The sequence below is a fragment of the Amborella trichopoda genome, chromosome 3, assembly GCF_054954075.1.
Source record: "Amborella trichopoda isolate Santa Cruz 75 chromosome 3, AtrichopodaSantaCruz75HAP2 v2.0, whole genome shotgun sequence".
NCBI classification, from domain to species: domain Eukaryota; kingdom Viridiplantae; phylum Streptophyta; class Magnoliopsida; order Amborellales; family Amborellaceae; genus Amborella; species Amborella trichopoda.
The window spans coordinates 60,869,702-60,886,141 of record NC_142338.1 but is presented as its reverse complement, the minus strand read 5'-3'; the positions used below and the strand labels follow the sequence as shown (position 1 = coordinate 60,886,141).

At 35.8% G+C, this 16,440-nt stretch overlaps 1 protein-coding gene across 6 annotated transcripts; it reads right to left on the bottom strand.

Moving 5' to 3' along the window:
* Positions 1-4,850: 4,850 nt before the first annotated feature.
* On the bottom strand, positions 4,851-15,793 carry LOC18421549 (Spc97 / Spc98 family of spindle pole body (SBP) component). 6 transcript variants are annotated; one of them, XR_016052055.1, is made up of 15 exons: positions 15,134-15,793; positions 13,098-13,883; positions 11,673-11,879; positions 11,211-11,579; positions 10,236-10,327; positions 8,739-9,965; positions 8,188-8,329; positions 7,886-8,034; positions 7,578-7,741; positions 6,698-6,783; positions 6,126-6,225; positions 5,821-5,882; positions 5,569-5,728; positions 5,179-5,332; positions 4,851-5,085 (listed from the first exon to the last, which is right to left on the bottom strand). XR_016052055.1 is itself a non-coding variant. In XM_006826294.4 (15 exons), exons 1-15 carry the CDS (start codon positions 15,383-15,385, stop codon positions 5,057-5,059), a joined length of 3,987 nt encoding a protein of 1,328 aa, XP_006826357.2. In that variant the 5' UTR covers positions 15,386-15,793; the 3' UTR covers positions 4,851-5,056. The 6 variants fall into 6 exon arrangements, 3 of the variants coding, with proteins under 3 accessions (XP_006826357.2, XP_020517144.1, XP_088718105.1); XR_016052056.1 differs by having other exon boundaries at positions 7,886-8,042; positions 8,188-8,322; XM_006826294.4 differs by having other exon boundaries at positions 7,886-8,042.
* Positions 15,794-16,440: the final 647 nt, after the last annotated feature.

Here is a 16,440-nt window from a genome sequence, read left to right as displayed (position 1 = left end):
TAGTCTTTTAGGCGAATATTAGAGCTTAATGAAGGTTTACAATAACACCATTTAATATTTGTCAAAAGGCCAAAATCAACTCCGACTATCAGATGTTAAATCAGGTGGCTTAGTATTGTCATTGATCAAGCTCAAAATTTGAAAAGATTTGACCAAAACATCATGCTAAATAATAATATACCTAAAACCATCCAACTTCACTACACACCCACCGTGTAGTTCAACATAGGGTGATTGTGACTTTCTATCGAAAGGTAAATAGTCTTATACCATATAGTCCCAAAATATTAGAAAATGAGTAAAGAAAGGTTGCAAGCTTCAAAATTATACTCTAAGAAATGTAGAGCCTCTTTAGGACCAAGAGTCAAGCGGCTTATGGAACAAGAAATTGAAAATTAGCTTCAAGAGACCCATCCTGAACTGAATATAATTCGTCGAGTTGAATTAAGTAGGACATTTGCTTTGGCTCATAAAATAAAATATGGAGACCCACGAATTTAAGGCTGAAACACCACACCCTTTATTGCAAATCATTATTTGTCAAGAACAATACCCGAAAATATTAGATAAAGCAAGGGAAAATGCTTGTTGACATCAACTCTAACGCACATCATGCATAAAATTTAGAGAGAATTACAAATCTGGTCAAGCTTCAATGCTTCTCCAATTGCATAAAGCTTATATGCTTTTCCCTATCCAACCGTCCCTTATGAATGGACGGTTGAGATGGCCACAATAATAGTGCCACATCTTTACACTATGTTAATATTAATTTCTTTTACAAACAATATTGACACCAAAGTTTTGGGCATTCACTTCTCTTTTAAAGTCGCACGTATAAAAAATATAAAACAAATATTCACAATAAAATAAAAAAACCAAAATACCTCTTGAAACTGTTTTTAATATATTTTGTTAGGTGCACTCCATTAAGATGATGGCACGTACCAAATTTCATATTCATACAATTTGTAGAAAAAATTAAAAATAAAATACTATGAAGCATCAAATCTAGAGAAAAAACGGATAATGGCTCTTGATCTAAATTGAAAGGCTGGATGGAGGAGATGCATATATTTTTATGGAGTAGGAGAAGTATAGAAACCTTTCCCTATAGATCCCCGCCTTGATCAACTTTCTAGACATAACCCTTTTGAGTTTTTTTTTAATACATCATTAACCCCAACATGTTTAGTTTTTGGGGACAAAAATAACCCCATTTTCAACCCATGTTTCTCTCCCTTCTTATGACACTTGCACTCTCTCTTTAGGATAACCCGGCACATTTTGTTCCAGATCGACACAATTTAGGGCCTAGAAGCCAGTTCGGTCATATTATGCGAAATCGACACAACTAGGAGGATGAGAAGATGGGAGAGAAATATAGGGCGAAAAGGGGTGGTTTTTTATCCTAAAAAATTAACTTCTTTACTTGGAAGTTGATGCAAAAATAAACAATATAGGGATTAATGATGTGGTATAAGATTTGTTCTTGAGTTTGGGTTTGGGGGGACTTACCTAGAAAGTAAAGAAACAACGAGTTTCTATAATTTTTTCTAAAATTCATGTCTTGGAACAACACTGTAACCCACCGCCGCAATAAGAATAACTATTGCTATTCGTGATATTGTTTTTCACTCTTAAAGCAATCCGATGAATATTACAACTGTGAATCTACAAGCACATTAATTATAGGAAAAATATCTCATTATCCTCGATTTTTTACTTCTATATTTCATGAGATCCAAAGATTTAAAATATTACTTAGTAAGCAAAAGCCTCCATCTTTTCTATCTTACAGACCCCTATACCCCTTTGACCATAAATTTTTTACCCAAAAAAATACTAAAATGACACCATCTCCAAATAAATTTCTTTTTGGTTAACGTTCTCTCTCTCAAATCACTGTCAATCTCTCAACTACATCTCTCTCTAAAACCCAAAGTTGCAGAGACGTTCCCCTCTCTGCATCGTCTCTCTCTCTAAAAATTATCTCCCCTCTTTACATCAACTCTCCTTGCAAAGACATATCAAAATATGAGACTGACCGTACCGATTTGACATAACTTTCTTTGAAGAGGAGAATTTTTATAAAGAGAGAGGAAAGAGAAGATGTAGAGAAGACAACTTCTATGTAACTTTAAGTTTTAGAAAGAGAGATCGAGTTGAGAGAGAGAGAGAAAAAAAATATTAACAGTGGAGAGGGTGTCATTTTAGTGGTTTTTTTTTAGTCAAAAATTCATTGTCAAAAAAGTCTAAAGGGTTATAAGATAGAAAAGATAAAGACATTTTGCTTATAATTAATATTTTCAATCCTTGAATCTCATGAGATATAGCAGTCAAAATTAGAGAATAAAGAGATATTTTTCCTTGATTATATGCATATGGCATGTAAAGGATAATGTGTGTCGCATTGGCGAATAATGAAACGTATTCAATGAAAATAATGAAATTGAAGTTTGTATAGGAAAACTCTAAAATACCCTGACAATTGGGTATCCTAAGGCTGGGGTGATGTTAAGATTTCAAGAAAAGAAAAAAAATTAATCATCTGTTTCTAGAAACTTTATTACTCCCATTGCATACGAACCCTGATGAATATTACCACCACAAGGTGAATTGCGGAAAAGGGTGAAACCCCTTAAACTGTCAAATGAGAAATAGCCTTGAAAAGATACCTTGGAACTTCATTTCTCCTTAAAAGAAAAAGCAGATGTTTTTCTCTATCATTTTTTAGAGTGATTTCTCTTTTTTATATTCATAGGGCTTGGAACAGGTGGGCCCGCTTTGGCCCTAGTCTCTATGGTGCAGGCCCCAGCCTTGTCAAAGCCAGACCAAATATTATCAAAAAAAAATAACAAGAAAAGGAATAAAGAAAAGAAAGGCTGCCCCGGACCGAACCTGGCCCTAGCCCAGCCCTCGAGCATCTTGTGGCCCAGGCCCTTGATTTTATGGGCCACGCCGAGCCGCCGATCCATTGCCTCCCCTTGACAAAGCGTTGAAGCACTAATGCTTCCCAAAGTTTCAAGGAACCGCTTTGCCTTGTAGAGTCGACGAATGTTTCCAACCAGAGCATAGGAAGACCATCGGGCACAATTTCTAAATTGGTATCCATATTACTATTTGCAACATTTTTTTTGCTATTCCATGCCACAAATGGGTGGGAATAACAAAAGTAAAGGCTGGTTAGAATTTCACTCTCAAAGACACCACATTCGTGAAAATAGCATTCCCCTAAAATAAATGCATTATTTATATGATTAAACAATAAAAAGCACCACAAAGAACTACGAACCAGACCAATCCGACCAGATTTGCCAACCAAGAGTTTAGGGCACGTTAGAGTCGCGTGAAAATATTTCTTGAAAATTATTTTCAATTTCCTCATGTGGTTAGGTCGGAGAATATTATCACTCTAGTTCATTATTAATTGGCGAGAAAAGATGTACTAAAACCAATTAATATAAAAATATTCGTACACCTAACTAAATGAGAAAATTCTAGAAAATATTTTAACACTAAACAATAGTACCTTTAATCTGGTTTTAATTTGGAAAAATTTCATACGGAACCCAATTCCTCATCTCATTTTATGATAGACCCCTTCCCGTTTTTCTTTCAAGCAGCATAATAAAACCCTAAAGATTTCACCGTACCGCCCTCATCTCGTATTTTCCTTGTTTATTCACTTCTAATCATAAACTTTAACCCCAACAAAATCATTTTACACTATCTCAACCCAAAAACCTTTTTAACCTTATTTTCTTTTTTTCAACCCCTTATCTTTATCTCTTTTTCCCTTTTCTCATTTCGCCACTGAGAGCTCTCTCTCTCTCTCCCTCTCTTTCTCTCTCCCTTTTTCAGCCCATATCTCTCTCTTTTCCCCTTTTCTCATTTCACCACTGTGAGCTCTCTCTCCCTCTCTTTCACTCTCCACTACGACAAGGGCTCTCTCTCCATTCACCATGGCAGCAACCCTTAGAGTATACTCGCCTCTCTCCCTCTCACGGTTAACCTCTCTCTCTCTAAATTTTAGAGCAGATTAATCTCTCTTTGAATCTCTCTCTAATGGCTAACCCCAAAACTCTTAAATTTGTTTTGCTCTAAACCCAATATATGTCCTACACGTCTCTCTCTAATCTTGTGTTTCACTCATCTCTAACCAATGTCTCCCTCTTTAACCCTAATTCTCAATTTTATCATACACTTAACGGGTTACCAGCATAAATCCCTTCAAACTTGATAAAAGCAAAAGATTGGTTTAGAAAGAGAGAGAGAGAAGGGGGGAGAGAACTCATACAAGAATGTATTTAGTATGGTATCTAATATATACACAATATATTTATAAGACCAAATAACAAAATCCAAGTTGGAAAAAGATTTATAGGGATGAGAGATAAATGGTTAGAAAGAGAAATCACATGACCATTAGAGATAAATTGCATAGTACATGGCCATTAAAGAGAAATCATATGGTACATGATCATTAGAGAAAGAGATTTAAAGAGAGAAAGGAATCGACTGCAGAATTTAGAGAGATTAACATGTAAGATTAGAGTAGAGAGACCAATATGTGAGCAAGAGCGAGAGCCCTCAACGTGGTGAATTGAAAGAGTGGGAGATATGATGCATTGAGGGGCTGAAAAGGGAAAAATATAATAAAAACAGATTTTTTAAATGTGGTGCATCGAGAGTGGGAGATATAATGGAGTTGAAGGGAGAAAATATGGTTAAAAAGATTTTTAGGTTGAGATACTATAAAATGATTTGTTTTGACTAACTTTTATAGTCAAAAGTGAATAAACAACGGAGATAAGAGATAAAGGGGTAAGTGAAATCCTTAGGCGTTCTTTATGCCGCAAAAAGGGATCTACCATTAAATAAGATGGGGAATTAGGTTTTTGTATGAAATTTCCCTTTTAATTTCATAAACCCCCTCAACCTTTCTGAATTACCCAAAATGTCCAAACTTTCTGAAATACCCAGATTGTCCTTCATCACAAATTGGTAAGCAACAAAATGAACCAAACACCTCCAAACACCCCAAATCGGTAGCTCAACCCGAACAAACTAAATCTGCACAAACTATAACAAAGATGTCTGTCTTTTTATAAAACAATATGTAGACAAAAGAGAAGAATAAGATACATTCTCATGGCGAAAATCATCGAGATTTACCTGCATTTTTTGAAAGCATGCTTGATGTATACTCATTATAATCAAGGGCTGTCCAAAAATGGCCGAGCCCTGGACCATCTTCTTTTCCAGAGTTGAGATAAAGTCTGTATAATTTCATGAGGTTCTTGTCAAACTTTTCTTTGATGTCAACCACCTACAATGAAATCAGCCAGAACAAACAAATGGAAAAACACAAAATTAAACAAAGCATCCCACAAAATTAGAAAAAGGATAAAAGATATTACTAAGGTTCAGCAGAGATAAATGAACAAGATTAGTTACATTTAGTTAGGTAGCTCAGAAAAGTTAATTTGACAAAGAATATCAGATGGGCACCCTTTTGCAAAATCCAAATAAGTGGGCAAGACTTATTAACATTTAATTAGGTACCTCAGAAAAGTTAATTTGATGAAGCAGATCAGATGGGCACTCTTTTGCAAACTCTAAGCGATGGCAACCTCCAATGCAACATGATCTGAAGTCTAAAGCACACTGCAATATGGTGTCTATAATGTCCCGAACAGGTTTCATCTCGGTAGACAGGAAACATCTGAATGAGAAAATCATAATGTTAACAGTCTTGAGCTAAAGGCAACCTTATGTGTATGAGTCTGTGTTTATGTCAATGGCAGGTAAACTCACATCTGCAAAGAATCAGAAAGATAACTCATATGTACTAATTCAAAGTCAATCATATCCTTAACCTGTACAAGAAAAGCCATATCATGAATTAATAATTACAATTTTAACTAAAGACGAAGAAGAAAGAAAAACATATATGATAACAGTTAAGATAGCATCCCATAGTTAAGGGATTAACCTAGTGGCTCGGGTACCAGGGTGTTGAGGTTCAAGTACTACTTCGAAAGCAGTGAATTACATTTTACCAGATATACTTGAAGATTAATACGAATGCCAAGATAATAGATAACAAAAAACGTACAAACCTGATAATCAAGGTTGTGAAGGAACTTGTACCAAGCAGCGTGTAACAATTGAGATTGCATGTACTGCTGTAATGCATCCATAAAATGATTTACCTGCTGCCTGCAACACAGAAAACGAAGCTATGTAATAAGCCAAACATACGAAGTATATTTGGATGGCCATATTATCTCTACTTATAGTCGAAAGAAATAGAGAAGAAGGCAATTGGATCTTTGAATAGCCAAACTTCATATACGGATAATATATTGTTGGTTTAGATGAACGATAGTATACGAATACACCCTCTGAATGAGAAACTCCACAAGCACTGACCTTCAGTGATTGCTAGAAAAACCAAAGATTTTTTTTTGGTAGTATGTTGATAGAGAAGCCAATAATGACCAATGCCAATGCAAGGAACACTTTACAGTTTCTGTTAGCTTCAACAGGGGGGAAAACACTTGATTTTCACATTATAAGTTAATTATCATGAAAAAAGAAATGGTAAAAGTTTATGCTGAAAGACAACTTCAAAGAGAGTCAAATCATTCAAATGAAAAGATTGAGCAGATTGCTATAGTAATCCATGTACCTCATCAGCATTAAAATATGGAAGCGCTCCACAACCTGTTGATCTAGTCCAAAAGCCCGATTGTCATTTATTAACGGAATCAAAACCTGGAAATGTGTCAATGTCTCAAAATACATAAATAAATCCCAAAAAAGAATGCCATACAATAAAAAAGCCCATATTACTCATGGGTGGGCACCCAAATTATAATGAGAGAATGCAAATCTAAAGAGAGAGACTATATACTTGCATACAGGAAACCAGACACCCACACAATCCACCACAGGCGTTGAAATTAATGGCAATATAAAATAACAAAACTAATCGGAAGTTGAAGCAAGATTTCCTTCTGCTACTTGTAAAAGACAAAACCTTGATGACACATAAACAATATGAAACGTAGTCAAATTAAATAGAAAGAAACAAAAGACCATAGATGTCAAAGGCATTATCTTAGTGGTCTGTTTATAACTAGGATTACATGAAGATCTCCTTTTTATTCATTTAAAATTTATCTTCTTTTTTTTTTCACAATATTACATAGGAATGGAATTTGAGACACGACATGCTATAAAAACCCAGCCTCTAACGTCTTGACCCAAGCCCGATTCCTTATTTTTCTATATTAACATTCCATCATCGCAATTTAAAATTTATCTTTATTGACTGTTAAAATGAAAATTTCAAAGAGAAGATGACGAATAGGATGCAATAATCTGAAATGAGTTCACGTTGTTTACTTATATTCTTTCTGTTAAACCATATCCCTTGGAATTTAAAAACCCAAAACACATGAACAATCTACGAATGTCAAATACACATTGATTTTTGAGTCTTTTTCTAGAATACCCAATCCTTCCTTCAAGTGACTAAAAAAAGTGTGTATGCAAAGGAAGCATACCTTCAAAAATCTCCAAACATCAGTTACAGCAAAAGCAGCGAGTTTGATTTGAATCATAAAACTAAAAACTGTTGCATATATTTTTAGCGCATCAGGAGTCAAGACAATACTGATAGGCCAGTCCACTTTGTAACCCAAACCAATTATATCAAAGTCATGGATACCTGTCATTCAAAAGGGGGGGAAGTAGAAAGAAGTCAATTACAACAATACAAGAACTAACATAAATGGAAAAATCCCCTTTGATTAATTGACATGTTAGTATCAGAATCCTAAAAGAAGTAAAACTCATCAAGCAAGAATTGTACCAGTTATAGTTGTGGTAGGGGGTATAATTTCCTCTCCTTTGAGATATACATATAACCTTTCCTTAAATGCATCTCCCTCACATGAAGACCTCTGCACTGCTAAATCAAGAATTCGCTGAATTTCAGATGTCCTCTGATTGGGCTCCACTCTGTACCGCTTCGAATTTAATGAGACAGCAGAGACAAGGCTACCGCAATCAGTTTCAAAATACACATCAACAGAAACAGGAAACAACAGGGAAATTTTTTTGAAAAATGCTGATTTCCAAAAGAGATTTTGATATTTATCTGAAGGGACATACATGCTGGCCCAGAGACAAGATGAATGTGTCAGCCCAGTCTGCTACTTCCATGAAATGGTACCGCCGAAGAGCCAACAAATGTTCACGCAAATCGAACTCTACTTCAAGCAATTTAACAGTGAAGTTGCTAATATACTGATACCTAACATTGTAAAGGAAAATTTTCTAGAACAGCTGCCACAGTTCAGAAGACACGGATTGAATAATAATTTCCATTTTAATTATCTGATAGGGTCCACACAAAGTAACATAAATATCCATAAATGATGCCTTTATATTACCTTGATTCCCTAAGTTTTGAAAGTAATATACACATCGTGAGCAAGGAAACTTTTATGCAAGATGCATATTTTTTTGCAAAGAAAATTTCGCAAGTAATCATTTCCAAGAGAGAAGTTTGCATAAACATAAAATACTCCAAGGGGTGAAAAGGAAGTATATAGAAGCAGGGAGGCGTCCCCAGCCAAAAATAGAAAAAAAATAAAATTTAAATGCACATAATAAGGTGGCCATTGCTCAGCTAACAAAGGAGAATACAATCACAAGGATACTGAAGCAAAATCTCCTGCACTATGCATTTTTCAATAATGATCTCCAAAGGAATTTCTGATCTAGCCATTGAATTTTGTATGGGTTTTGCTTTAGCTGGCGATGTTTGATCATCCCCACCATAGGTCAACAAAGTCTCCCATTTAGCACCTCCAGAAACACCATTTATGGCATCAGGTTCCTGTGAGTGACTAAACAAATCTGCTGGAGATCTCAAATGCGGTTGAGAGATCTGGTTGGCTGGGAAGGCAAGCTCCACTTTATTTCCCTCACCATACTTCTGCTCACAACGTTGGTCCAATTTCTCCATTCCCAAAACAGAAAAACCATGATCCTTCTTCTCAGAGATCTCAACCGGATCAAAATTCTCAGGTTCATAAATAAAAGAGTCCCCTTCATACATCTTAGCAAGGTCTCCAACTGACAAAAAATTGAAGTAGGCAGCAGGAACCCTTCTCTTGTCAATGTATTTTGTATCTCTTGAACTGTACAACATCTGAAGCCACGAACTTCTTGAAAGTATTGGATTTATATTCATACAATTGTAGTTCTTTTTTAGGGGCAGTGTCTGAGGAGTAAAATCATCAGTTGAGTACTCAAATTTCTTATTTTCAAAGAGGCTCTCTCTCAAACCTGGCTCATATTCAGAATCACTGAAAACAGGCATATCCCCATTACATTTGAACCTTTCAGTTTTATTCTCGAAGTTTCTATTAGTCCCAATCGGCATCGGATCAGAAATATATGATCCAATGTAGTCACCCCCACCCTCATTAAGAAACTGACTCCCAGGGAGTCCATGAAACCAGCCCGTCAAAAACTGATTATTTATATCAAGAGTTTTAGGGAGTGGAGACATGCTTCGGGCATCAGACACAAGCAACTGGCTCAAGTTCAAATTACACTGAACTAGATGAGCAGAGCTAATGTTTGCTTCAGCTTCTTCATTACCTTCACAAGATGCAGATACATAACTAGAGATTGGATCCCATGGTCTTTCAGGATTAAAAGCCTCATTTGCTTCCTGTACATCCACAATATCAGCCAAAGGCTTAGAGGCCAACCTATCTTCGCTTTTCTGGAAAACAAATATATCGTGTAAATCCATGAACTTCTTAGCCATGTGTGGCTCATCAAAACTATGTAATGATGAAGATTCTGCATCTTCATCAACTGTGTCTGATTCATCAGAAAACTTTGATATGCTGAAAGAATCTGAATCTACATCCCTGAAAGATCATTCAACGATCTAACCATTTCAGCATAAGAAAAAAAATAGCTGCTACATAAAAATATATATGAAGCAAAATAAGATATAAGCATGACAAATATCGTATGACAAAATATCATATGAAAAATTAACACATTAATAAAAATAATAATAATAAACTAAAGAACTACAACATATAAAGACTCCATAAATGCAGTGACATCGAGGCCAGATTTCCTCATAAAAGAACCAAAGTAGGCAAAAAAGGAAGACTAGAGAGAGAACTCACAGAGCAGAAGATGCATTGCCAGCAATAACTGGAACTTGTGCACTACCTTCTCTGTGTTCCAGAGGACCTGGAACAGCGCTAGATGGAATTACCTGAAAGGATATGGAAAGCTACCACTAAGAACCCTCCTACTTTTTTACGCATTATTTTAAACTCTGACTTGGGTTTCAAAATAAGCAGCACCCGAGTCAAAGTAAGTGCGTCAGACTCAGCCAAGTCCAAGTCGGACGTGGTCAAGTCTCCAAAAGGAACTGGTAAGACTCGGCTAGTTCCCAAGGTTTTTCACTCAGACATGGCACACAGCACCTTGACAGGTCCGAGTGACTCGGCCGAGTGTACTGATGACTTTTCCTACACCACTTTAAGGAAAACAAAACAACTTCAACTTGTGGCAACAAAAGCAAGTGGGTTGTCAGAAAACAAAAAAGAACAAAAATATAAAAGAAACAGAATAACTGGAAATGTTATTCAGTGGTAACATCATAAAATGGGTCAACAAATTCAGGATTGTAGAAAAAACCAAAAAAAAAAAAAAAAAGGACTAAAAAAAAGTAAATCGACATAAAAGTTTCCACCGTCCAGCAAAACCAAAAAGCAATGCGAAAACCAATGCTTGTCTTCCCAACATCCTTGAGGAACGCATTTATTCAATGACTGATACTTCAAGTGCTGAGAATTGAGAAGTAACCCCCAGAATATCACACTAAAATAAAGATTGCAAACAAGGAATCAGATTCGAGTTGTTTGCAGTAGAACATTAAGCAAACCATTAACTATTTAAGTTTACCACTTTACATATTTCAAAAATCTCCAAGAAAAGGAAAAAAATCCAAATTTCAGGGACCCGTTTGAGAACCTGAGGGATGCTCGCAGTGATAGTCCTAGATATACATCTATCTCCAATTTCACACTATAGGGAACACATCAACAAGCTAGTAAGAAAATAAAATGAATGCAAAAGAGATATCCTCTTACATGTACACGTGACACAACTCGCCGAGATTTAATATTTGAACCAGCAAAAAGATAATCAAGATTTCTTTGCATCATTTTGTACATAGCTTCCCTCTTAGATATTAATGCTTCGATGTCGCTCCGGCCAAAACTTAATATTGAAGAACAAGCAAAATGATCACTTGAAGAGCACCCCCAAAATGGAAGGAAGTTCATTAGTTTAGCCATACGCAAAGGAGAATGATTTCCATCGGTATGACTAGAACCTTCTATGGGAAAAGGTTTCAGCAAATCCAACAACTTTATCAGTACTTGAAGCTGCTGACCAGCTCGGAAGAGGGGAGTGCAGATGTCCTTCAAAAAATATGGAACTGAAACCCCAACACGAACCTGCAGAAGGAACATTGCTTAGTTATGTTATAGGCACCAACATCAATTTATATAACACTTATAACTTCCAAGTTGCCAAGTCCGTGATATTACCTTCATGGATGGAACAGGGGAGCAATCCGCGTCAGCAGTCCCAATATGTGACCTGCATGATGAGGTGTCTAAGCATTCCACAACAAACTCCTTATGAGGATCATTTATACTCGCCCGATAAATCCATGATCTGATGAACCCGCAATATGGTTCACATGAACGAACAAAGAGAAGTTTAAGAAGCGCACTATGAACTGGATCAGCATCCTAGAAGAAAGGACATCAGTACAAAATTCATAGCATACGGATCATAAGACTTAGTATATTCACAGGTTTGGCACTTTAATTAAGAAGATCAGCCCATGTATAGTATTCTGTTTTTAACACACAGGATTCATAAATTTAAGTCAATGTTCCACAAATATCAGCCATCAAATAAAAAGCGCAGATAAGATAAGAATCTTTTCACATGAATTTTTTTTTTTTTGAGTAAGTACACGTGAAAAAATATCATATTTCCTGCCACCTAAACTTGTTTGCTAGCACTACAAAAGTTATCATATGATTGGAAAAACAGACCATTTTTTTCATCACAACATAGGTAAATGATATTTTCTAATGCCTGGTCTCCAAAGAGTAGCAACCTTGTTACTCCCAAGAATAAAAACCATTGAGAAAATTATGAAGGTAAAACATATGGGTTATGCTATCACCAAATCCTCTTTAGTTTGAACAAACACACAAAAGACTCATGTATCAATAATGCAATTACTCATATTTTACTATTTAAAAGTTAGATCAAACAGTCTTTTTCATAACTCCCATAGATTACCTAATGCATACCGCTCCATTACTGGGAAGAGAAATAGTGAAATGCAACATATAATTATGCACAGCAGTCTGTTTAGTGAAATGTGAAGTAGATCATGCCTAAGTGTCACTTTCTTCAGTATCTATATATATGTGTGTGTGTGTTGTGAGAGTGTCCCTGTATGTGAGTCTGGGTGCCATATCATAAATATTCCATCCTCATAAATCACAATTTTCACCTCCTTCATATAAAATGGTGAATTTGGATATTATTCATAAACCAATGTAGTTCTTTGTAATGAGGGCATAATGCATAAATATGTTTTTGCAGGTGTCAGAGGCATGAAACTTATTCCGCTAACATCTTTTGTGCTTCTTTGTACTTTATTTCCCAGAGAAGTATCAATGTCGCGTTCACCACTTTTATATGTGTCGCTGTTTTGTACTGATCCAAGGAATAGGCCTTTCATGTTAATATAAATTAATTTAAATACGTAAGCTTCTGTAATACAGCAACAGGTCGATAAAAACAATAATACTCATTTTCCTACCTTACAAATTCTTAATTACAGTGGGCACGGTAGAAATCAATGCAACATATCATGAAGAAAATCAGAGAAACCAAAAAATTGACCATACATAAAAAAAGGTAACTCGTGGTATGAGAATGCTTACCCTAAGTTGAACAAAGAGATATGTGAGCAGATCAGCTCCTATGGGGAAGTCCTGAAACCCTAATGAATTTCTAGCGATCAACACCTCCACAGAAGCCGTCTCGAAATCAGGGTAAACATTCTTTACCATGCATATAGCCCCAAGTCCTTCGATATGGGTTCTTAGTTCCTTGGTGTGAAGGTACAACTCCAAAAGAGTGATTCCAGAATTAATCACACTAGCAAGACAACCATCTTCAGAAAAAGGAATTGATGATTTATGCGCTTCTGCATCCACACTTGATGAGCGCCTTAACTGTACAGAGGCATGTAAAGTGTTAAGTGCACAAATATATCCTTCAAGAACTCTTTTTACTGATGTAGAAAATGCCTGATTTACCAAACTATATGAATGACAAGACACAAGTTTACTCTTGCCCTCACTTTCCATGACTGAATCAATTTCATCAACTCTTAAGGTTTCATGACCCCTTTTTTCTTGACATAAACTTGCACCCATGACATCAGCCCGAGTTTCATAGGAGTAACAGTTTAAATTTGGTATTGACCCAAGAAAATAATCAACAAACTTTTCAAGAAGGTAGACTATGACGCCGGAGTGAACTATAGATTTCAGAAGCTTTCCTAATGCACTCATGCTGGAATATCGATCCCAGATATTGGGAACTCGATGCAAGCTTCTATCAGCTGGGTTGGAACAAAATATTGAGGAGAAATTTTCAAGGGAAATAATTGCTGACTTCACTCCTTGAAGAGCATTTAGGGCCAGCCTTACTAGAACGGCCTCCTGCAACAAAAGCAAAGAAGTTTCAGGTTCTCTTATCATTTTGACCATAAGAGAAATAGAAAATTCACATCTTTGATCCGCTAATTATAAGATACAAGGAAAACTATCAACAATTTGGGGCTTCAAAAGTTGCTTACTTTCACAAGTTCAGAAGAAAACTTCTTGACACAAATATGGATCATTTTCATAGCCAAGTGTTTTTCGAAACCAACTCCCATCGTTAAGAACAACTAACCTATTATCTTTGCCAACTTCCCATCTCTTTTAGAAATGCAATAAATAAAAAATGTGAACAAACCGCAAATCAAGATCCATCAGAAGTTAAGCAAAAATCAGAAACTTATTTACAACAAACTGGGGAACCTAGCCTATCACAAGTTTATTGAGACCACAATTGTAAGTACATAAAGCTTGTTTTGAGGATGAGTGCAAAAAGAACTCCTAATCCGTATTTCAGTACATGGAGATAATTTTGGAGGAAATGCAACCAAAAACCAGTTTCATATTTAAAAATCATGAGGGTCCTAGTCATTTGCTTACCCGAAATATACACTACTCGTATTATTGTCAATATAAGGCCAAGTTAGGACTCAAGGTCAATCAATTTGGTTCACTTAATCCAAACACGAATTGTAAATATGTTATGCAAATATGCGATTGACATCAAATAACAGAAAAAAAAAGAAGGATGATATAATATGCAGGAATAACTTTTGTCAGTTATGGCTATAGAATTGATCATAGATTTCCTGCTATAGGCACCAGAAGACACAGCACATGGCAAGATATTCCCATTTTTTAGGTATTATTGTAGCAAAATATTGCTGATTAGCAAGGTTTTTCTCCTCTGTAATGAAAACTGCATCCGCTAAAATCATTATTAAGAATTGGTATTTCCTCTTGGCTATAACTTTCCTATAATTTCTCCCAGTTTTTTTAGAGCTTTTTGTCGCTTATTTCTCCTCTGTAATGCAAATTGCATCAACTAAAATCGTGATTAAGAATTGTTATTTCCTCTTATTTATAACCTTCTTAAAATTTCTCCCAGTTTTTTAGAGCTTCTTGTCACTTATAGCACTTCAAGTATTAAAGGAACCGAATTTTGCCAAGAAAAAATACCATGTCAATACGCAACGTACTCAAACCACTAGAAACAAAAAACCTGAACAGAATTTTTGCGAGAAAGATCAACAAAATATCTGGTCAACTACTAAAAATGGATAACAAAAATAAGGGTAGACAAGGTGTACCGATACAATTGCTGGATCGTAAACTGACTCAGATACCAAAAATTCTTCATCTGAATCGGGATTCTGAAGTTTAAAATATCCACTTTCAGAAACAACTGATTCCCAAGGCTTTGGGGATAGCCATGGCTCTGGAAGCTTCAATGACTGAAATAGAGAATCAAGACCTGGTTCAGCTCCCATTACTGAATCCCCAATGCCCAATAAATTGGCTTCCAAATGATAATTAGGGTTTCTAGCTTCAGAAGTTAGCATCCATGTTCCTCTCCAATTGAGGATTTCTGAGCTTCTACAGATAGAAAATGTAGAGTGAGGTCAGTTCCCATTGCGCCATCCCCAGCGCATAAGTAATGGCTCTCAAATGAGATCGAGGGTTTCTATAGATCCAGGATTCAAGAACTAATCATTCGCATAAATTGAGTGGTTTCGCAACTTTTAGAGAGAGAAAATGTAGTTTTAGATAGAGAATAGTAGAATGAGGTCCGTGTAGGGGTCGTCGTTTGGCGAGAGAGAAATGTGGAAACAAGTCTAAGAAATAATTCACAACAATCGAAGGTGCAACAATGGAGTTTTGGAGGCAAATTAGATTTTTGGAAGATAAAGGGTTTCAGTGATCGGAGCTCACGTGCCATTCAAATTGGGAGCAGCTTCCCGCTTTTTAGTGTGAGAAAAATGAAAAGTAAAATAAAAATAAAAAAAAGATTTCTTTTTTAAAACCAAAAGACTTGCTGCACATGCGAGATCAGAATGTACTTTTGCTCCCTCGGGGTAACGCTCATGGTGTTCTTTTTTTAACCAACTTCATTATAAAATTTAAAGTTTCAAAAATAGTATTGATCCAGTAAGTCTATGAAAACTTTAAAATCTGAAAAATTGACGGTCCAAAAATGTGTTACGAGCTGCAATATTTCCAAAACTCGAAATCCATTTTTTCTCATGTCCATTTATCTGATGTCGAGATGATCAATTTGAGGATATTTGAGGATCCAAATAACGTATTCTATTGAAATTTTAAGGTGGGCTTTAATTCCTTTTTAGAGCCCTCACTCTACATAAACTTTTTCCTTTTAAAAAATACTTGCTGCTCCTGCAAGATCATAATGTAATTTTGCTCCCTCGGGGTAAAGTTCATGCTAAGGAGTTCATTTTGGATTCAAAATTTGGGATATAACCTCTACAACCTAAAAACCAACTTCCAAGAAAAAGAAAAATCTAAATGAAACTCTCTATGTGTGTCAAATAAATTAATCTGCCAATATTGAACAAGAACCGTCCAATTTAGGAGGGCAAGATCTAGTTGTTTAAGAACT

Excerpts from the sequence above, each read along its gene's own strand:
- LOC18421549 (XM_006826294.4), bottom strand. The coding sequence starts at position 15,385 with ATGCTAACTTCTGAAGCTAGAAACCCTAATTATCATTTGGAAGCCAAT. Across the intron at positions 5,883-6,125 it reads TTCACAACCTTGATTATCAG|GTTAAGGATATGATTGACTT; the intron begins GTTTGTACGTTT and ends TTTCTTGTACAG. Across the intron at positions 5,333-5,568 it reads ATCAAATTAACTTTTCTGAG|GTGGTTGACATCAAAGAAAA; the intron begins GTACCTAATTAA and ends ATTTCATTGTAG.